The sequence below is a fragment of the Poecile atricapillus genome, chromosome 10 (genome assembly GCF_030490865.1).
Source record: "Poecile atricapillus isolate bPoeAtr1 chromosome 10, bPoeAtr1.hap1, whole genome shotgun sequence".
Lineage (NCBI taxonomy): Eukaryota > Metazoa > Chordata > Aves > Passeriformes > Paridae > Poecile > Poecile atricapillus.
The window spans coordinates 15236624-15257659 of NC_081258.1; the positions used below are offsets into that span (position 1 = coordinate 15236624).

General features: G+C 50.1%; 3 protein-coding genes and 2 non-coding genes across 5 annotated transcripts; 3 read left to right on the forward strand and 2 right to left on the reverse strand.

Moving 5' to 3' along the window:
• Window positions 1-894: 894 nt before the first annotated feature.
• Window positions 895-11994, reverse strand: CENPT (centromere protein T). Its single transcript, XM_058845769.1, is given in 14 exon segments — window positions 895-1268; window positions 2264-2368; window positions 3117-3281; window positions 4603-4693; window positions 5333-5536; window positions 5860-6036; window positions 6961-7389; window positions 7876-8018; window positions 9177-9210; window positions 10012-10145; window positions 10318-10411; window positions 10940-11066; window positions 11661-11750; window positions 11752-11994. Coding segments are annotated over 14 exon segments (2160 nt in total). The 3' UTR covers window positions 895-1144.
• Window positions 11993-14786, forward strand: THAP11 (THAP domain containing 11). The gene has a single exon (XM_058845776.1). It carries the CDS (start codon window positions 11993-11995, stop codon window positions 12722-12724), a length of 732 nt encoding a protein of 243 aa, XP_058701759.1. The 3' UTR covers window positions 12725-14786.
• Window positions 14787-15815: 1029 nt separating this feature from the next.
• On the forward strand, window positions 15816-15898 carry TRNAL-CAG (transfer RNA leucine (anticodon CAG)). Its single transcript has one exon. It is a non-coding gene; the product is annotated as a tRNA-Leu (tRNA).
• Window positions 15899-16033: 135 nt separating this feature from the next.
• Window positions 16034-16116, reverse strand: TRNAL-CAG (transfer RNA leucine (anticodon CAG)). Its single transcript has one exon. It is a non-coding gene; the product is annotated as a tRNA-Leu (tRNA).
• Window positions 16117-16202: 86 nt separating this feature from the next.
• Window positions 16203-19659, forward strand: PLLP (plasmolipin). The gene is made up of 4 exons (XM_058845935.1): window positions 16203-16973; window positions 18302-18475; window positions 18844-18963; window positions 19043-19659. The coding sequence occupies exons 1-4, from the start codon at window positions 16599-16601 to the stop codon at window positions 19154-19156; spliced, it is 783 nt and encodes a 260-aa protein (XP_058701918.1). The 5' UTR covers window positions 16203-16598; the 3' UTR covers window positions 19157-19659.
• Window positions 19660-21036: the final 1377 nt, after the last annotated feature.

Genomic DNA, 21036 nt, shown 5'->3' on the forward strand with positions numbered 1-21036 from the left:
TCCCATTCCTCCCCTTGGGAAGCTACAGCTTCTCGTGAGATGTGAACTCTGACACACACTAGAGAGGGAAATCCCATCCAGGAAGGACATGCAGACACTTATTGCTCCCAGCAAAGCTTCTCAGAGGACCGCTCAGTCACACTGTATCAGAAAAAAAATGCTCCTTGTTGTATTAATGGAATTATGTTTAAAAATAAAATCCTTGAAAAATGCCTGCTCTTTGGATTGGCATTGGCTGCTGAAGAGATTTTAACTCTATTGGCCATGATGTCCTTTAGTGTTGTGCAAAACCTGTTAAACTTCCAAGTACTGCTGCCAAGAGCTAGGCTGGATTTCCAGGATTCCCTATGAATTGTACCATTTGGCTGTAGTTTGAGGAAGCTGTACTGCACACACAGCATAACCCAGAGAAGAGGATCCATACTTGCAGCAGGATTTAGGACAGCCTCAGGATGGGGAGAAACAACTTGTGTCACACTGACTCCCCAGAAGGACACTGAAGAGCAAGTTCAATATCCATCTCCATCCCTCTGAAACTGGTACATGTGACAGGCATTATTCTTTCTTGGCACCCTTTGCTGTGCCAGATCTCATTCCTAGTGTTGTTTAAGCTCCCTGGAAGCAGTACAGTCACACACAGAAGTTCTGCTTTGTTTCCCTGGGTGAGGAGCACAGCATGGACCAGCTCCTTCATGCAGCAACTGCCTGTACAGGAACACCAGTGGAAAACAAAGGGACACCATGGCTCCCACTGGGAGCAGAGCCACAGAAACCACACAGGTGTGCCAAACACAGAGCACCAACACAGATAAATGCCTGCTAGGAACATTTTGAACACCACAATGCAGGAGCCTCTCAGCTCACTGACATAAGCAGCATTGGCATCACACAAAACACATGTAACATTTTATTTATCAGAACTGTACAAGTATTAAAAGGTAATGTATAAAAATATGGATAGTCAAATTACTTGTAACAAAGGCTGGTGAGACCCAGCAGGGTGGTGTGGTGGCCACAGCACAACCTGCCTCCACTCAGAACATCCAGCAGTTGTTGCCTGACTGGTTAGGTGTGGAAAAGCACCACCTGGAGCAGCCCCTGGGAGCAGGCCACCTTCCCACCCCCAGGGGCCATCCCTTCAGCTTCACTTGAAAGGGATCACTTTATTTCCACTCACTGCAATCGGAATCAGGAGCTTCCGGTACTCCAGAGGGAGGTAACGCTCTATCAGCACATTCAGCGGCATCTTGTCTGTCACCAGCCCTTGCCTTTGTCCAAAAAGAGAGCAGAGAAGTAGCAAGAGTTGTTAGTGAAATGTGTTTCCATTTGATACCAGAGCATAGTTTTCTTGCACTGAGGTTTTTTTCATTTAAGAGCTGAAATGCTCTGTCTGCTTGTGACAAACAGCTCCAGACTCGTGTTTGCAGGCAGCTTCTCAGCTCCTGTGCACACTGCAATGCCAGGACTGCCCACACAGCAGAGCAGACCCAGGGGGTTCCTGCAGAGCAGCTTCCCGCAGAGCTTTCCACTGTTTATCATGGGGATATTAATCTATATTGATCAGGTCCAAAGTAGAGGCTCATTGCTTTTTAAATTCACAACCACCTACCACAGGATAAACTCGGCCCTTTGATGTCACAGAAGGAAATAGCTCAGTACCCAGATTTTTTTACAGAGGTGATTGGCATTTGCCAGCTGTGTAGGCCATGGAGTTTTCCTGTGCACCATTTAAATGACTGGCCTGAAAAAATCAGCATCAGTTTTGTAGAAAGAAAGAAAGTGCAACATTTAGTCACACTTTCCATGTGGAAGGAACAGAAATGCTGTTCTTATGCATGAGCCAGCAACAATTCCTGATCTCATTGTGAGGCAGTTAAAAGGCATAAAGACATCTGGAACAAGGTGAAACAACAAGTACATGGAATTCTCAAACCAGGACAACTAAACAATCATGCTTCCTGGCCTGTTCCTACCAACCTCAGCACACACCTGTCAGGTGGGAAAACGAAATCTCTGCGTTAGGACAGCAACAGATTATTCTTTTAAAGCAGCAACACCAGCTCACCTACAGAGGCCCATGCAAAGCCAGTGTCATCAGCTGTGCCTTGTATTATCCCCCAGGTGACTTGAACACCACATTTGAAACTTTTCCAGTTTCCCACACTTACTGTGCAAACACTGCTGGTGCACATTCTGACAACAACCAGGCATTACTGGGCTATCAAAGCACCACCAAACACTACTGTAACAACCCTTCCATTACCTCCTCATGAGGACTTCCAGGTCGGCTGCCTCCACTGTCTTCCTCCCTGCATGGTGGGTGTAAGCTTCCAGATCACTGCTCAGCTGCTTGAAGTATCTCTCAGAGCTGACGGGGGGAAATCAAATCAGACTGTGGAGCATGTGAACACCAGCTACTCACCCACTTCTGCAGGGTAAGCTGCACAAGAGCTGTGCAGGTCACAGCCTGCTAGGGAAAGCTAGGGGAGAAGAAACTCTCCTGCCCATGAACAAAGCTTGGCTTCTCAGCCCAGGCTCCCTGGAACTTCACTGCCAAGACAGCTGTCAAACAGCTGCACATCTGACAACCAGAACCTTTCCCAAACTTCCCAACCATGCAGAACAGAGTTGACACCAGTGACAGAGAAATCAGCACGGAGGGTCAGATACTGACTGCTGCAGTGATATCTACATCTGTTCAAACAACACACAGATTTTACTCATGAAGGTAACAAGGTCTAAGGATTCAAAAATCTGAGAAACCTGGAATCCAATAGAATGCTGCACACCTCACTGTGCCCTGCATGACGATGACTGTCCAGAGCCATGCTGCCCATGGAAATTGATAATGGCAAGACTCTGACTGCTACAACTTGTTGGGACAAAAACCAGATGCTCCTGCAAGGCTGTACTGATCAGATACCCACAGAGAAGCCCAAAGCACTTTACACATTTCTGCCCATTTTTATGGCCTCCCAAGACTCTTTCCGGCTGAAGAGAGAGGGCTGTCAGCTTGTCAGCAGCACTCCCAACAGGTTTATTACTTCAGAAGAGGAAAGAAAGGAAAAAAACCTCAACACTAAAAATAATGGAAAGAGCAATTTGTTGTTACGTACCATTTTTCAACAATTTTGAATGCCTCTTTGGTCACTGGCATTTTAGCAAAATGTCTGAATATCTCCTTTATCAAACTCCCTGGTACTTGAGGCTCACGTGGTTTCCTCTGAGGTGGTCCCAATCTCTTTGGAACTGTCTTGTGCTCCAGCAGCTGCTGGGGAGACCTTTGAGGGAATTGAAAATTCACACATTGAATGAAGAAGGGAGAGGCAAAGAACACCAGACTGAGTTTGGAGAAACCCTAAGCTGAACTGGAAGGGATAAGAACTACCTTGAACTCTTCATTCTTTCTCCCTCCCAATTCTTCAAAACTCTCATGCCCACACAGGGCAAAACAGTTCATGTGGCATCATGGCCTCAAGAGAAGCAATCCAGGCTCAAGTTCCCTTGATTCCAGAGTGCTCATGTACCACACTGTTAACAAATATGTATTGGAGTTCTCTCCAATACAAGACTGCAGTTTCCACTGCATCCCAGCAGTGTTCCCTTTCCAGCAGTGCACAAAGTTTGAGGCACCACAGAACACCTCTGCATCTGTGGACAGGGGAAGCTGCATTACAGAGAATCCTTCTACACTATTATGAACTTCAATGGGGACTTTTTTTGTGGGCTGTGGGGTCCACCCCCCTTAAAACAAAACTCTAAGTCCTAAAGGAAATTACAATTGTCTTCCATCCTAAAATAGGAAAAAATGCAATATGGAAGAGTTAAGTGAAATCCATGGATTCACTCAGTACATAATTGGAAAACAGATAAAACTAGAACCTCAGGCTAACACATGCAAAACGCCCAGACAGGGTGTGTGGATCACTTGACTCTCTCCAGTCCACATGTGCCATACGTGGGCACAAGAATTTTGTCTTCTTGTTTATTGCTTTAATAGACAAAGCTCTAAAGTCATGGGCTAGAAAACTCCTCCTGTTCCCTAGGACCTATCACTAGTGGCTCTGATTAAGCATATGGCTTCACCAAATTTCTAATCAAGAGAGTGCAAGTGTTAACTAATTTGGAGTAATGCAGAGGACAGGTTCACTTTCTGCCTCTATGAGAGCTTCTTTTTAGTCAGCCCATGGCAACTGCACACAGCTTTAGGCTTCTGCAGTAAATACAAGTATGTCGTTCCATTTGATCAGTGTCTTGCCATCCATAATTCCCCCTCTTCTGCAAGGGCCTCTACATGCTGGAGTCTCTGGCTCCAGAGTGGCTTACCAATTGAAAAACTCCTAGGAAAAGTTTTGGTCTTCAGCACAAGATCGTATTACAAGAACATTCATTGGAAAGCCTTAAGGCATCAGACCTGCTCTGGAAGATCACTGACATTCACTCAACTCACTCTTCACTCAGCTGCTACAGCAGTGAAAGAACCAAAGACTTCAGCACTGCTCACTCCCTGTGGCAGCTGCCAGAGCAGCTGGCAAAGCCAGGCTCTGCTCTGCCCCCAGCCCCACTTCTGCCAGGCCACTGCTGGACGTGGCTTAGGCTTACCTGGGAGCAGCAACTTTTTCAACATGTGACGTTGACAGCAGGAGGTTTTTGGCTGGAGCACGGACAAATGCAGGAGTCTTCATGGAAGCTTCTGGGAAAAAAAGTACTCGAGGAACTGAAATCTCTTTCCAGAACTCCTGGAGCAGGCAGCAGACAGAAACCCAGCCAGCTCCCCACATGCCTGGCCCTGGTCACACTGCCTGTGTCTCCACAGCACCCTGAGCCAGCACAGCTGCTGGCTGCTGCAATGCCACCCCCCACAGCTCCTGCCACACAGGCTGGGAGCTCCCCATGGCCCCTGCTGGCCCAGCTGGCTGGGCAGGCTGCAGGGACACACACACAGGACCAGGCTGCAGGGGCCGAAGGCTGGGTTAACTCAGATTGCCACAAAGCTGCACCCTTTTTAACCAGAGAGAACTTCAAAGTCTACAACCTATTTCTGTCATCTTGCTAAGCCATGGGGGAAACTGTCCTGAACAAAGGGACAAGCTGAGCTACAGAATCACATTACAAGGGCCAGACTACAAACTTCTCCCTGTTTGCAGATTTTCATAACTCTCTCCAGGCAAGGATCCTATTATCAGAATCTCACCTCTTCTCTGCTATGAACCCATTTCCTCCAAGTCTAATCTGCATTGTCTTTAACTTCACTCTTGCACTTCTTCATTTCTTAACAAGTGAGAGCAGGAAAGAAAACAATGTTAAGAGAAATGCTGAGCAGCTTCCTTACCTCGACTTGCAGGCTGTTCAGCTTCATCCTGAGCAGGCTCTTCCACTGAACTATTCAAATCTAGCATGATAGCCTGGTCTTGTAGTTCATCTCCTTGTTCATCACTTTCATCTAATGAAATCATCCCAGGTTTATCAAATGAGGAAAAGGCATGAGAGTTCCTGTCCAGTCTTTCAGCTCCAATGCCATCGGTAATCTTAAGCTCTAAATTTTCAAAACAGACAAAAGAAAGCACTGAAACAAATACGTTTGCCTGATTCTGGAACTTCCACTAGTAAATTTTCATCAAAGATACCTGCTGTAACTATACATTTCTAAACCCTACTGCCAGTAGAATTTTCGTTTCTCTTTAAATAAAATGCAGTCTTCCAGCTTTAAATGACAAAATTGGTTTGGTATTTGCCCAGTAATTAGCCCAGATTCCAGAAAACACAGGAAGTTAAGTTTCTCTCAGCACTGTTACCAGTGATGCAGCATGAGAGCACTTTGGCACTACAGAGAGCTGTCAGCATTAGAGGTGTTCTCACCAGCTCCGGGAGAGCCGTGGGCTCCAACGCTGCCTTCTGCCAGTTCCTGTCCTGCTGAAGAGGCCATTTCTGTTTCACCTCTGCTGTCCTGTGCTGTAGTTATCTGCAATTCTGCTTTTTCAGCCAGCTTCTTCTCCAAATGTTCAGAATATCCAGCACTTGGACCATGCTCTGCAGCTAAAATAAGAAATTCTATCATACATCTTACCTACAAAAAAATCCCAAGCAACCACCAGCACACAGCTTAACCATTAAATACTGGAATGTATTGGTGATAAATAAACTCAGCCACAGAGGTAAATAATAAAAGCTGATGCAGTTCCCTCTACAGCTGAGAAATGCCCAACTTTTCCTGTGTTTCGTCCACAGCCACCTAATTAGGGGCACATCAGATCCCAATGAAGGGATTTTACCTACAGTAAGTAAAGCTCCTCCAGATCTGGCATCTCTATGACCATTTTTGATTTTGGTGCTGGTGGAAAAGACCGGTTTCTTTTCCTTTAATTTAACAGTACGTGGAGTTTGTGCTCAGATTCTCCTCTTCATTTCCTCCATTTTTTCTGAATAAATAATTTTGTAAGAGATATATTCCCTTATAGAGAGAAGAGAGCCTGAAGTGGTTTTAACCATCCAGGAGAAACCTCTGGCAGGCAGAATAAGAAATATACATGACAAGACACATGACTTGTTTGTGTTTAAAACTTCTGAGCTACTGACTACTTAAGTATTCTTTTTTCCTTTATACTACATATATAGTCCACATATCTGTTACTATGTAGCTCAGTTAAGCAGAAACCCACACACGTAGTTACTTCGGCAAAATTGGGCACTCTCATAATGCTGTCACTTGCTGAAGGGTTTGGAAATCTTGGCTGAGTCCAGAACCAAAAGCTGTCAAACTGCACTTTCACCAACCTTTTCCAGTGACTGGAAGTTTTCACACTAAAAAGTACAAGAGTGGCAAGGCCTTGGGACCTTGGGACAACCAGGACAAGGCCAGGCAAATAAATGCCAAGGAGAGGTATCAGGGAAAAACTGGCAAACTATAGGAATTGCAAAGCATACACCTGCTAAGCCTAACCCTTAATCCATAGTACTCACTGCCAGCCACCTCTTCTTCAGAAAAAGAAATCTCTGCCATTGGGCTGCTCTGTGGGGATTGATCTTGCTTTTCTTCTTGCTGCTTTGCAGGGGTTTCGGGAGATATGTGAGTCATTCTGTCAACATGTTCATCATTAAGGCTTGAGCTCTCGGAGTCTCTTTGGGTCCTTCCATCGTTTGTTCTCACATCGGATACCAGGCCCTCCAGCCTTTCTTCTTCTTGATCTCCATCAGAAATCAGGCTCCTCTGTGCTGAAGTTTTTGAATCTGACAGCTGGGGTTCAAGAGCAGAAAGTTTATTTTGGTTCTGTTCATCCAGCTGGGACTGAACAAAGAGCTCCGTGGTATTCATCATCATTTCTGCATCACTTGTCAGGATGCTTGTTCGAATCCCAGATATAGACTGTGAGTCCACAAGATAGTTCTGTCCTGTTGAGAAAGTTTTAAAACAAACTATGTGAAAAACTTTTCAAGGTCATAGGGACATACTTTACAATCAAGACTTTTGTAATTCACAATTTAAGTTATGCAATCAAATTTAACTCCTCTTCAACAGCTCAAACACTGAGAAACTGTATGACCCCACTTCTTTGCCCACAGCACTCCCTACCAAGCCAATAGAGATCTCAGTACCCACAGATGAAGATGATCCCAAATAATTCCCGTGGTTTAAATGACCAAACTGAACAAAGTACGTATTTATGTGCACAGAATCAAAGAACTGACGAGGCAGAACCTCATTCTAATTAATCTTTCTTCCCAAATCCCACTCTAATTCTGTGAATCTGTTAGTAAATTTTAAATTCTAAAATACACACCATCCTTCAGTAAACGCTTCTAAAAGCCCCTTCAACATAAGGCCCTGCCTCCCAAGAGAAAAATAACAACACAACAATAATAACAACAAAAAGAAACCTTTGCTGTTCAGCATGTTCTGTTCCACTTTGCCTTCAAACAGCTGTATGTCAAGAGCCTTGCGGGTTTTTGGTCTCCGGAGCAAGCCCCTCTTTTCAACGGTGTCTGGGGCCAGCAAGGAACCCACAGACATACGAAAGGATCTGTAAAAAGAGGAAAGAAATTGTCAAAATCACGCACTCCCCTTTTACCCTCAGAATACAGACATGACAGCACTAACAGTGACACATTTTGCAGGACTAGGAGAAATTTCCCAAAAAAACCTTTAAGATTATATGTCAGTCTTTAAATTAATTGTTTATTTTCATACTCTCACACAACATCAGGATATGTATCACAGAGATGAGGAAGCAGACTTTTTTACAGCCTCCCTGAGACACTGCAACACTACAGCAGACAAAAGGGTCAGAAATTTAAAAAACCTTAAATAACAAAGAAAGAAGGGAAAACAAATGTTTGAGGGTAAAGACATACTCTAGATGACAATGGGGTGGTAGGAGGACTTCCCAACAAGTTTAAGAATCTACTTGGTATCAATACTCTCAGCAAACTACAGCTACCAACACACTGTGACTGTTTTAAAGATGAGAGCTGACAGCAACACCTGAAGCATATGAAAAGATGTTTCTCATTGTAGGTGTTTTGCACCCTGAAGACTGACCATGCTCAATGGCCTCCTGTCCCTCTCTCCAGGCAACCCAATTAAAAAGGGGATTCAGAGGGTTCAAAGACAGAAGCACAGAATGCAACCCCAAAAAGCATCTTGTGTGGCACCCCAGGCAAGAGCTGCAATGAGAAAAGTGAAATAATGTGCTGACTTCGGCCAGGGACGTTTGCAAAGTACACAGCAACACTGGAAAGTAAGTTCTTTGACTCACTTAAAAGCTTTTAAAGTCCAGAAAATACTGCAAATATGCAGTATTATCTATTGCAATAGATGTAATTGATGTGATGAAACTATTAACAGGCAGGGATAATATTCTAATTCTTTACTGATTTACTGTTGGAAGCATGAGAACGAAAGGAAAAAAGGAATGATCCTAGCAAGTAAAAAGAGGAGCAAGAGGAGCAATAAAAGCTAGACCAACCCTGGCATACTGTGCAGAGCCACAATTTCTGAAAACCAAAAAGTGTGGGGTGCAACACCTTCAAAGTCCAACAGCAGAGGGGCAGATGGCTGTGCTATTGCTAACACTAACACAGGTCTTTACATGAACCAGGTATCTGCACTGTTCTTCACCCCTTCAAATGTGATCATACCTAGGACTGACAGAAGTTAATGCATTTTAGGTTAAACTCACCGAGCCGTAATTGTGCTGTCCAACGTTGATGGAGCTAGAAAAAGTTGATGGCACATTAGCTGAGAAATTACCCTTTACACAACAGGCTACAAGAACATCCCAGGATCTGCCTCTCTTCAGAGACAGTCATGCTACTATCCTCAAACATACTTCGATGCAAAAAGAATTAGATAACGAGGTCACTTTACTATTTCTTATCTACATTTCAGAATTGCATACTAGAAATCTAATAAGCAATTTCTGAAAGGGTGAGACAATAGTTATTTCAATGAAAATTTAACATGGCATAAACCCTTAGATTTAGTGATTTTAATTTTACCACAGTGATGACAAGATGTTAGGCCTTGGTCACAACCACCCTTCCGCAACGTAACCCAACACATCTGGAGCTTTAGAAACACAGGTAACTATTCCACAGACTCTCGATGAAACTGGAACTCAAACTTATTCTGCTCACAAAGAACTTCGTTTCATGTAGCTGCAAGAGAAAGTATGCAGCTGCTTGTATATGAAAGTGTCTAGAACTCAGAAAAACATGGAGATTGCTTCATCTGAAGACACTTCAAAACTCAAAAAGCACCGAGTGGCAAAATAGTCAAAAAATTATATATAGCAGTGGCAGAGCCTAGAACTTGGCTTAAAAAGGTTTATTTTAAATTTGATAGGATGGGGGCTTTTACATTCTCCATTATGCCCTGTGCATGAGATATTGCAATCTGGATTCCAAACCTACAACTGCCCAGCTGGGCAGCTCTTGACAACTGAGCTGAGCAGGTGAGAACCAGCTGACAGCAAATGCAGCACTGAGCAAGGTAATTTTTGACTGCAGCCTTACCTTGGTTCTGGGGAAGTCGTCTCTCTGCTGCTCTCTCAAATTCAGAAATGCTTAATTTCCTTCTCTTCTTTGTCGTGTGGAACACAGTGATAGATTTGCCCTCAGGAGCAACATCTGGCAGCTGCAATTCCCCCCTACCAAAACAAACCAAGCTGGAGAGGCATTTCTGATAATCCCCCCTGACAAGATGCAATTCTGGTCACTAAAACACAAGTAGGGAAGTCCTGCTCCCCAATCACAACACAGGAACTGCAGCTATACCTGGCAGTGAAATTAAAGTGTAAATTATCAAAAAACCCTACTTACATGCTGGAAACTCTCTTAGATGGGACTTCTGAATGAACTTCTTGTGTCTCTTCATGGCTAGATATCTGAGGTGCCAGTGGTGAAACTTGGGGTTCTGCCAACAAACCAGAACATTTCCTTTCCACAATTCAAGACAGCAAGAGCACCAAAATACAGCAGGGTGTCACATCTACACTATAGGCTGTAAACAACATTTACTAACAGGTTAAAATAAAGACCTAGTAAAAACTATTTGGGTTCTACTCCTGGCAGTGACAGATGGTGGCAGGGGATTTCCCTGCACTGCAGAAGAATGTGCCTCTGTAACACACCTGATCCTACAAAGGCAGCACCAGGATTATGTGCTCAGACACCAGGATAAGAAGTCCAAGTGAAGAGGGTTTTGAAGAGGATCTTCAAAGCCATGATTTCACCAGTGCAAGGCCTGGTCTCTCAGACAGCTGTATCCTGCATTCAGGCGCCCTGCAGCGACTCCTCTGTTATATAAATCAGTCCTACAGCAATCTGATTTCTCTTCCATTTAACAGGGAAAGGATAATGGGCTACCAAGAACACCCCGTTTTCTCAACTCTACAAAAACATTGTATTTCTGTTCTCAATTCTCTTGAAAGAAGATACTTACGGTTCTGCATGACTCTCTTGAGCATAAGCCGTGGTGTGCCATTTCTGAGATCAGGGAACACTGCCAGTCTCTGCTTTGCAAGGGTGCTTCTGACAGATTTTCTCCTATTTTCTACACTTAATTCAGTCTAAAGAGAAATCACGAGATAAGCAATTCAAAGCTAGTATTTTCATTATTAAAGACCCCAACATCAAAAGCACCCACCACCCACGTTCTAATCACTCGCTCTGTTCTAATAACAAGCGAAGCAAGCTGGCCAGAAATTTTTTCCAAATTCCAAAGAGAAATAGCGCGTGACAGTTTTTGACATGCATGTTTTTGTTTTTTTTTTGACGTGACACTTTTTGACAATGGTGGCACTTCCCGTGTGGACAGGAGACAATTCAGCTCGGGCTACCACCCAGTGGGTTCCAGCGCAAAACTCTCCAATGGACGAAATCCTGGGTGCCCCCAGAGCACAGCCGCGACCTAAACCCGCCGAGCTGCGGGCTACTCGGCAAAGTCAGGGCTTTCGGCCCATTTCCCACGATTAAAGGCGAACAAGGGTGAAGGAGCGGCCTCCGCTCCTGCTTCAGAGGCCTCAGTTCTGTCTCAAACCGAGAGCAACCGGGCGGGCGGCGCCGGGCGAGTACCGCGGAATGACTGATTCCGACAGCGACTCTCCTTTCCCCCTCCTTCCTTTTCTTCCCTCTCGCCCGCCCTCCCAGATCCGTCCGCGCACCTGGGCCGCCGCCCGCGCGTTGTGGTGGCCGCTGCGCCTGAGCCTGGACCGGGATCGCCTGTCGGCCATGGCGGGCCCGGTAACGGCCGACTGACTCCTCCCGCGTCCCGCCGCCTCTCGCGAGACATAGGCGCGAGCGCGCGCGCGCAGGGAGGGGCCGCGGCGCAGTGTGGGGCGGGTAGTTCCGCCGGTGGCGCGGTGCATTGTGGTCCGCGTAGTTCCGGGGCGGCGGCGGCGGCGGCGGCGAGAGGCCGCGCGGGCCTTGTGGGAGCTGTAGTTCGGCGGGGCCGCTCGCCCCGCTCGCCGCGGGTGTCCCCCCGCCCCGCGAGGCCATGCCGGGCTTCACCTGCTGCGTACCGGGCTGCTACAACAACTCGCACCGCGACAAGGCGCTGCACTTCTACACCTTCCCGAAGGACGAGGAGCTGCGGCGCCTCTGGCTCAAGAACGTCTCCCGGGCGGGCGTCAGCGGCTGCTTCAGCACCTTCCAGCCCACCACGGGCCACCGCGTCTGCAGCGAGCACTTCCAGGGCGGCCGCAAGTCCTACCTGGTGCGGGTCCCCACCATCTTCCCGCTGCGCGGCGTCAACGAGCGCAAGGCTCAGCGGGCCCGGCGCCCCCGCCCCGCCGCCGCCGCCGCCGCCGCCCCGCAGGGCCCCGCGGCCGCCGCCGAGGCCCCTGCAGGGGGCGCGGCCGAGGACGTGAAGCCCATCGACCTGACGGTGCAGGTGGAGCTCGGGGCCGCCGCCACCATCGGGCCCAGCCCCGCGCGGCTGCCGGTGCCGGTACCGGCGGCGGCGGCGGCGGGGGAGGAGAGCCCGGTGGAGGGCGGCCCCCCCGATCACTCGTACTCGCTGTCGTCGGGCACCACGTCGGAGGAGCTGCTGAGGAAGCTGAACGAGCAGCGCGACATCATCGCGCTGCTGGAGGTGAAGATGAAGGAGATGAAGGGCAGCATCCGCCGCCTGCGCCTGGCCGAGGCCCAGCTCCGCGAGGAGATCCGCGAGAAGGACCGGCTGCTGCACGCTGCCAGCGCCGGCACCCGCAAGCGCCACGGCCTCTGAGGGCTGCCGGGGCCCGGCCCGGCGCGGGGCTCTCCATCCCGGAGCCTCCGCCGCCCGCCGTGCCGGGCACAGCAGCGGTGGGATGGTGCCCGGCTCAGCCCACGCCACAGCAGCCCCCGGCCGGGAAAGGCCTCGCCATCGGATTCCCCTGCCTGGACTGGATCAGCCGCGTGCCCAGCCCCGATATCGCCCCGACGTTGTCTCCGGTGTCACCTCACACCGGGCCCATCAAACGCGCTGTGTGCGGTGTCAGAACGCGCTGCTCGTAGCGTGGATAGGACCCGAGTCGTCACTAAGTGGACGTAGGGTATCAGTTTTCAGCAAATAAACTCGCTCTGTGTCAAGTGAGGTAACAGCAACACTACCCTGGAGAAGGCGTGTCCGACTGCCGTGGGCACTGTACCCATCATAGGAATGAATGGTCGGTGATGTCGCATTCAGCCTCGCTCAGTGGAGGAAAGCTTTAGAAACCCTCTCAGGGTGATGTGTTTCTTCAGTAAATTACTGATGCCGTAAGGCTGCTGTTCCTAGCGTGACAGAACCCCCAGATTAAAGAGTGTTCTTGTACCGTGTAGTTTTTGCTTTCTCTGCGGCGTGTGTGTATTGGTTACAGATGTCTCGATGCTCTCGACACCAGTAAGGATTACAGTCTGGTACAAAGAACACGGTGGCATTTAACAGCTGTAGTTTATCTCATTGGCTTAAGACTCCCTCTAATGAAATGGAGGCTTTGTAACACATTGGAATTTTAATCCTTGGCTTTCGTTCAGAGAACTAGGATGAAACAGAAGTGACTTTACCTGCAGTGGTTGCAAACCTTTCCTGTCTAATCCTAAACTAGTTGGCATGACTAATAATCTGTACATTAGGCAAGACCATACTAAAACCTGCTTGTGTGTTCTAAACCAAGATTTAAGAGTATTGTAACAAATCTATGTGGAATGGTTGTATAATTTCTGTTTCTAGCCAGCATCAGTCCCTTCACTTTCTGCAACAGGAAACCAGATCGGCGTTGGCTAGAAAGAGGGTGGAGGGAAGGTAGCAAAACCACGGGTTTGGCTTGGTTATGCACTTCCAGCCTGGCTGGTGGAACAGATCCCTCAGCAGTTTGGAGGAGGAGAAGAGTGTCTGGTGCTCCAGCAGGGCCCTGTGGCAATGGGCAACGATGATGGATGTTGAGAACAGAAGCCACTTCACCACAGTGTGCCCATATTCACCTTTGAGGGAAGAATTCCCAGGTGTTCCCTGGGTCTGTGAGATCCTTCTGGAACCAGAGTGCATTGCACTCAGTAGATTGGGATGTCACTTTTACTAAATTTTATAGAGGTATTTTCTAAATGTAAAAAGTATCTTTAGTTTGAAATTATGTAATCTTTGTAACAATGGCTAATGTAGCTTTACATCAGCTTCAACACTGTATACAACCGAGCAAAAGGGCACCCTGGGGTTTTGTAGCCGGAGGTTTCTCTGTAGATCCTGAAGCCAGTTCAGCTCCAGGTTGTCACAGCCTGCTATGTGATGCATGGGTCATTTTTTATTAATGTGTGTGCCAAGTTGGATGGTCATCTGTAAGGATACTACATGTCTATCCATGTACTAAGTACTGCCCGTTACTTCAGTTTAATTTATTCTCCAATCTGATATGTAGCTCTCCAGCTCTGTGCTATACTGATTTTTCTGCGAGTCGAGTTAGCGGGAATTTTTTCGTTTGGTTGGTTTGGCTTGTTGTTTTGGGTTTGTTTTTGGGGTTTTTTTTGGTAGGACAAGCAGATACGTGCTCCACCATGGGATTTAACATATGTGATTGGTCCAGCAGCTCTAGATGCTCCCATCAAGACAGTAGGCAGCACAACATCCCTCCTTGCTGGTTGTGCATCTGAGCTTGTTGAGAACGTGCATGTCGTGACAGTCATGGTACTTTTTCTACCATTGGGATGCACTTCAGGATGTTCAGCCATTCAGCCTTGCTGGACTGGTTACCTGCTGGACTGTTTGACTTCTCCAGGTTACACTGAGGTGCTAACATGCTTAATTTTAATAAAGTATATTTTGTTTTCTTACATTTCCTGTCTCCTTGTCGTTTGTATATCTATTTCTGAAAGGTTTGTGGCTGTAGCTTTGTCTTCTCTTTTGTTACATCTTTTTATTCATTGTGAGCTCCACAGCTGGAGCAGCGGGAATATCTTTACATTCATGTAGGGTGAGGAATAGGAGTTTGAGGTTAGTTCAGTGTACCACACACCTCCCTGCGCAGAGGTTGGTGCCTTTTTGATGAGCAATCAGTCACAGGGCACTCTCTGTGTAACCAGGAGGGGTTTGAGCAGGGAGCCAGGCTTCCCACAGGGCTTACCCCAGCATGACTCTCCTGTCTAATGACTGGTGGAAGAAGGAGAAGGCATGGCCTCCCATGAACCAGCATAGTGCAGGGAAGTGCTGGAATGTACTCTTAGAATTTGTAATTCCACCTGCCAAAGTTCCTGGTTTCAGTTTGGATTAGAGCTATTAGTCTCAAGCAAATATATGCCGCAAAAAATTCAGCTATGCCTCAACCATCACATTTTTTGGGTTGAACTGGGAATGTTGAATGCAGCTGCAGGATGGGGAGGTGATTGTCCCACTCCGCTCTGTGCTGGTGCAGCCTCACCTCGAGTTCTGGGAGCAGATTTGGGCACCACAGGACAAGGCGTACCTAAAGCTGTAACAGAGCATCCAAAGGAGGCCATGAGGTTGGTGAAGGGTCTAGAGGGGAAGCCACGTGAGGAGCGGCTCAGGGCATTTGGCCTGTTCAACGTGGAGAGGAGGAGACCGAGGGCAGAGCTCATTGTGGGCTGCAGCTTCCTCGGGAGGGGCAGCAGAGGGGCAACACTGATCGCTGCTGTCTGTGACCGGTGACAGGACCCGAGACAACGGCTGAAGCTGTGCCAGCGGAGGTTTAGGCTGGATGTTAGGAAAAGGTTCTTCACCCAGAGGGTGGTCGGGCTCTGGAAGAAGCTGCCCGGGGAGGTGCTCACAGCCGTGGGGTGACTGAGCTGACGGAATGTTCACACAATACCCTCAAGTGTAGCACGGGCCGCGACGGCCGCCCAGCGGTGTCAGGATGGCCGAGCGGTCTAAGGCGCTGCGTTCAGGTCGCAGTCTCCCCTGGAGGCGTGGGTTCGAATCCCACTTCTGACAGCACCTTTTGCCCTACGCTCGCTGTAGTAAATTAATTGATTGCTTTTAGTCGCGCGCCTTTGCTCCGCTGTCGGCTTTTTGTTCCCGCCCGCCTTCCCCGGCTAAAAGGGGCCGCCGGGCGGCGCAAAAATGAGCTGTCAGAAGTGGGATTCGAACCCACGCCTCCAGGGGAGACTGCGACCTGAACGCAGCGCCTTAGACCGCTCGGCCATCCTGACTTGCCGCCCCACTCTCCCTGGCTGCCGCACCCCATCCCAGATCCCAGGCGAGTGGTCCTGCCGGCACACCGGGATCAGCTCCGGGATCAGTCCCGGGATCAGCCCTGTGCCACGGTCCGCATTAACGACCTGCGTGACGGGGCCCGGGCCGCCCTGGGCACAAACTAGGAGCAGTGGCTGATAGTCCAGAGGGTCCTGCTGCCGCCCAGAGGGACTTGGACAAGCCCGAGATACGGGCTGACAGGAATCTCCTGGAGCGGAGGGTGATGAGGTACTACGCAGATTGCCCGAAGAAGCTGTGGCTGCCCCGTCCCTGGAAGTGTTCAAAGCCAGGGACTTGGAGCAACCTGCTCTAGTGGAATGTGTCGCTGCATGGCAGGAGGTTGGAACGAGGCGCTTAAAGATCACGTCCAACCAAAATTATTCCAGGATTTAACAAGGAGACGCGTGTCGCCCGGCCCCCGCAGAGGAACTACACCAGGATGCGCCGGGTGCCACCAAATATCCCCGGTGAGCAGGAGCAGGACACGGCCGCACAGAAGGTTGGCGGTGACCCGGGAGCAGGGGCCGGCACGGCGGTACCCCGGTACGGGGACACCGGGAGCGCGGGCCGAGGCTCCGCCGCATGCCCGGGGGCGGCGGGGCGGGGGCAGCCGCGGGGCTCAGCCCGGCCGCCCCGGAGCCTCCCGCGCCCCGCCCGCGGAGGGGCCGTGCCGGGGCCGTGCCGGGGCCGTGCCGGGGCCATGGCGGGGCTGCCCGGTGCCGCGCGCTCCCGGAGCGCCTCCCCGGGCTCCCCCCCCGGCCTGGACGGCTCCTTCTTGCTCTCGCCGCTCGGGGGGCTGATGGGCGCCCAGGCCGTGAGTACCGGGGAGGGGGCACGGCGGAGCGGGGAGGGCATCACCCCCTTTGGTGCTTTTCTTCAGCTGGAAACAGCCCGGGTTCTCTTTGGCTGCCACTCCGATCCCATCTCCGCTAAGCCTAATTAATCCCCATGCCTAAGACAGTGCAGCCCCCTCTCTCCTCCTTTCCTCCGCAAAGCCAGAGGAAAAGTCGGGTTCTTGTCCCCACACCCCTTGCCGGTGTGACTCCGCTCGGTGCCGGGCGGTTCCCAGTGCCTGGCACGGGCTGATCCGTGCGCGCATCTCCGCAGGGCACAGCCAGTGGGTCGTGGGGTGCGCGAAGCCCAGTGACTCCAGGTGAGGTGTGCTGGGGTTGCTCTTGAGGCTCTCATGCTCCTTGGAACACTCTCAGCTCTCCAGGTTGTCCTCCCAGGCTTTGGCGGCTGCTCTCAGAGGAGCCCGAGGGTCCTTGCACCATCAAATGGAGCAGCAACATCACCTCCCCATTGCTTCAGCATCGGAGGCAACCACAATAAGCTTTCCCTCTGGTGCTCTCCCCGGGGCCGTGGGTGCCACATGAATGCACGGGGGTGGGTGTTCAGCTGCGTTCTGAGCCGCTTGTGAGCTGCCCATGGTGCCGCCCTGCTGTGGGAGCCTGTTCGCTGCTCCCCTCTCCTCGGGGCAGCGCTGTGGGATGTGCCCTGAGCAGCCACTGTGAAACAGCTGGCACAGACCTGGCTCCAGATTCCAGCCCCTGGGCACGGCTGAGCTGCTGGTGACACAGGGACAAACGCCCAGGGAAGGGGCCGGGAACGATGCTGCTGGGGGTGCCTTGTAAGAGCGTCAGGAAACAGAGATGGCAGAACAGCAGCAAAGACTTCACAACTCTGCAGCTGGTCCCACCTCTGCCGCCCCTTACTCAGGCCAGACTGCTGAACCTGCTTTCCTCCGCCAGCAGCCGGAGCGGGGCAGCTCACACATGCCACCTCCCACTCCTGCAGGAGTCCCCTCTACATGCTTCTCCCCAGCACATATTTTGCGATCACGAGTGTTAGAAATGGATGTGACAGACAAGGAGGCATTGTCGGGGCAGCCGAGCACCAGGGCGTTGGACGCGGGCAGGACAAAGGCTGTTGTGTTTCTTCCATGACAATAAGTGGTGCGGGCTTACACAGGGGCACAGCGGCTTTCCAAGGCGCCCTTCTCCTGCCGAGTGTGCCGCTGCTTTCCTGGAGTGAGGGGAACCCAGCTGCTGTTGGTGCTGGTGTGCCTGGGCTTGTGGGCGATGCTCTGTGTTCCCCCTGCAGGAACCAGCCCCCGAACACGCTCCCCGTTTCACCCCACAGGTGCTCGGTTTACTGGTGTGGTCTCTCATCGCTGCCACAACGTACCACCTCCATGCGGCATACGGCTGGGTGATGTTCGTGTCCCTCTTCTTCTGGATACTAACACTCCTTTTCTTCGTGACTTACCTCCTGCAGCTTCATCAGAAGTTCTACATGATCCCTTGGCCCCTCGTGGTGCGTAGCTGAGAGGGAATGAGGGGGGAGATTCCAAGAGGGAAACATCTTGGAAAGATAGTCTGGGAAAGATAGTCTGGGAAGGTTTGTCTCTTCTTGGATGGAGCCAAGTCCCCTGCACTTTGCACAGTGACATTGTTTCATTCTGCCCTTGAATTGATTGGAAAATGCTCAGATCAGAAACTTACAGCCACCAGCTGCTGCAGTTGTGGTGTCATCCGAGAACCGCCCAGCACAACCTGGGGAGGATTTAGTGTGTTCTTCTAGGGAACGGGGAGGAATGCGAACCCGAGCCTTTTGCTGCTGCCTCTCCCCAGCATGCACGAGCCTGAGCCCAGAGCTCAGGTCCTTCTCTTTGCTTTCCGCAGCTGATGATCTACAACGCCGTGGCCACCGTGCTGTACATCACCGCCTTCGTGACGTGCGCGGCCGCGGTGCAGCCCACGTCCTGGCGGCAGTGGGACTACAACCGCAGAGCCGCCGCCTCCGTGAGTACCGGCGGGCAGGGGAGGGCCGGGGGGCTGCGGCAGCCGCCGTGGTCACGCCTGGGATGTGCTCCTCTTCCAGTTCTTCGCCTGTGTCACCATGATCACTTACGCGGTGAGCACTTTCTTCAGCTTCCGCGCCTGGAAAGGGCTCGGCAGCAACGCGGCCACCAGCCAAGTGACTGAGCACGCCTAAGGAGCGGACGGCAAAGCCCGGGCACCCCGCGCCAGCTTGTGCCAGGCTTGGTGGCTTGGAGCCTCGTGTGCCACCGGGGCTCGTTTTGGACCAGCCTGTGCTGGCAGCAGTGGTCAGCACCGGGTCATGTGGATGCTGCCCTGTGGATTCCGGTGATGCTCCCAGCGTCATTCCCCGGCATCGCCACTGAGGGACACGGACTCGCCGGGGCCGCAGCTCCTGCTCCTCCCCGGGGGTCATCCGGATCCTTGCTGGAGCAGCTCCACTGAGGGGGCTCAGCCAATTTGGCACAGTCCAACACTAAAATTCACTAACCCAAGCCCAGGCTCCCCTCTCTGCTCATTCACAGCTACAGTGTAAGTAATGCAATTAACAGGATGCAGAAACAGTGGCAGAGCTGGAAGACGGGAAGGGAAGCAAAGGAAGCAGGCATAACTGCTCTTGTATTGATTTCTAACAATTTGAATATAAATTTTATGCTTTAAATAAAAACATTCCTAAACCCAGCAGTGGGGTCTGTCATGAGAAAACTTGTCTTGTGAGGAGGCAGCACACAGAGCTGTCAGGGACAGCAGAGATGTCACTGCAGAGGTGGCTGTTCCTTCCCACTCCATGTGGGTTTTGGCTCATGTGGGCTATGGAAGGAACAAGTCCACAGGGCTCACCTCTCTTTGCTTTATGCACACACACGCTCAGAGTGTGCATCCAAGACCACAAGAACACAAACCAGGTGCCAAGGCTTTGATCACTCCCTCTTCCTGGCTCAGCACCACACACTCCTCAGTTCACCTAATTAACCAGCAAGTTAATTCTGCCCATTAGCTGCAGGTCATTTTCAGAAATTACAATCAAGTCTGCTCTGGGAACACAGGCAGGATCAGCGCCTCGGGAAAGGGAAGAACCATGCTGCTCTCTTGTGCTGCAGACCACAAATTCACCTTTTGGGTGTTTGTCAGAACAAGAAGTGATGCCCAGCCAGGCAGAGCAGCTTTTCCATTCACACCCTCCTTGAATAAGGTAGCAAAAGTCAATTCAGTGAGTTCAAAAAGTGGTGTGTGGTGAGCTACACTGCAAATCTTACTGCATGCTCTGCATGGGAAAAGTTTTCCCAGGTTTTCTGCAGAGGCAGGATCAGGAAGTGGAACTGCATTGATGGAAGGTGAGAACTGAAAAGGAACTGGACACATGGCATTGGCCCATGACAGATCTGCCTTTATTTGCTTGTCAGTGAGTAAATCAAGGGTCAAATTTCCACAATTATGAATATATAGACATATATATATATATAAAACAGGAACAGTAAGAAAATTTAAAAAATAAAATTAATAAAAATTAACATGGGAGATCACTACTGAATTTCACAGAACAGGTCTAAATAAAAGGCTTATTTATAAACACTGATGAAAGACACTAGTCTCAGCCTTCCAAACTCTGACACATTCCAAATTAATTTAGCATTTATCGAGATTCAAGTGCATCACAAGGCAACCAAGGCTCCAGAAACTGCATCTCTCTGGGAAGGATGTGACCAAAGAAATTATGTGCTGTTCTTAAAAAGCAGCTGATGGCTGATCAGCATGAATTTTGCCTTGGTAAACTACTTCCCTGCACACACTGACTTCTCAGTTATAACCACATCCCTGAGAACTGAGCATCTTTTACTGCCAGATGGCCACACTGGATGGGATTATGAGCAACCTGGTCTAGTGGAAGGTGTCCCTGCCCATGGCAGGGGGGTTGGAACTGGATGATTTCCAGTTAAGCAATGGTGCTGCAGGAACAGACAGAATAAACTGTTCTCTGTGTTCAGCAGAGACAGAACAAAGAACAAGGAGCTCAAACTGCAGCTCAGGCACTTTATATCAGAGTGCAAAAGGCTC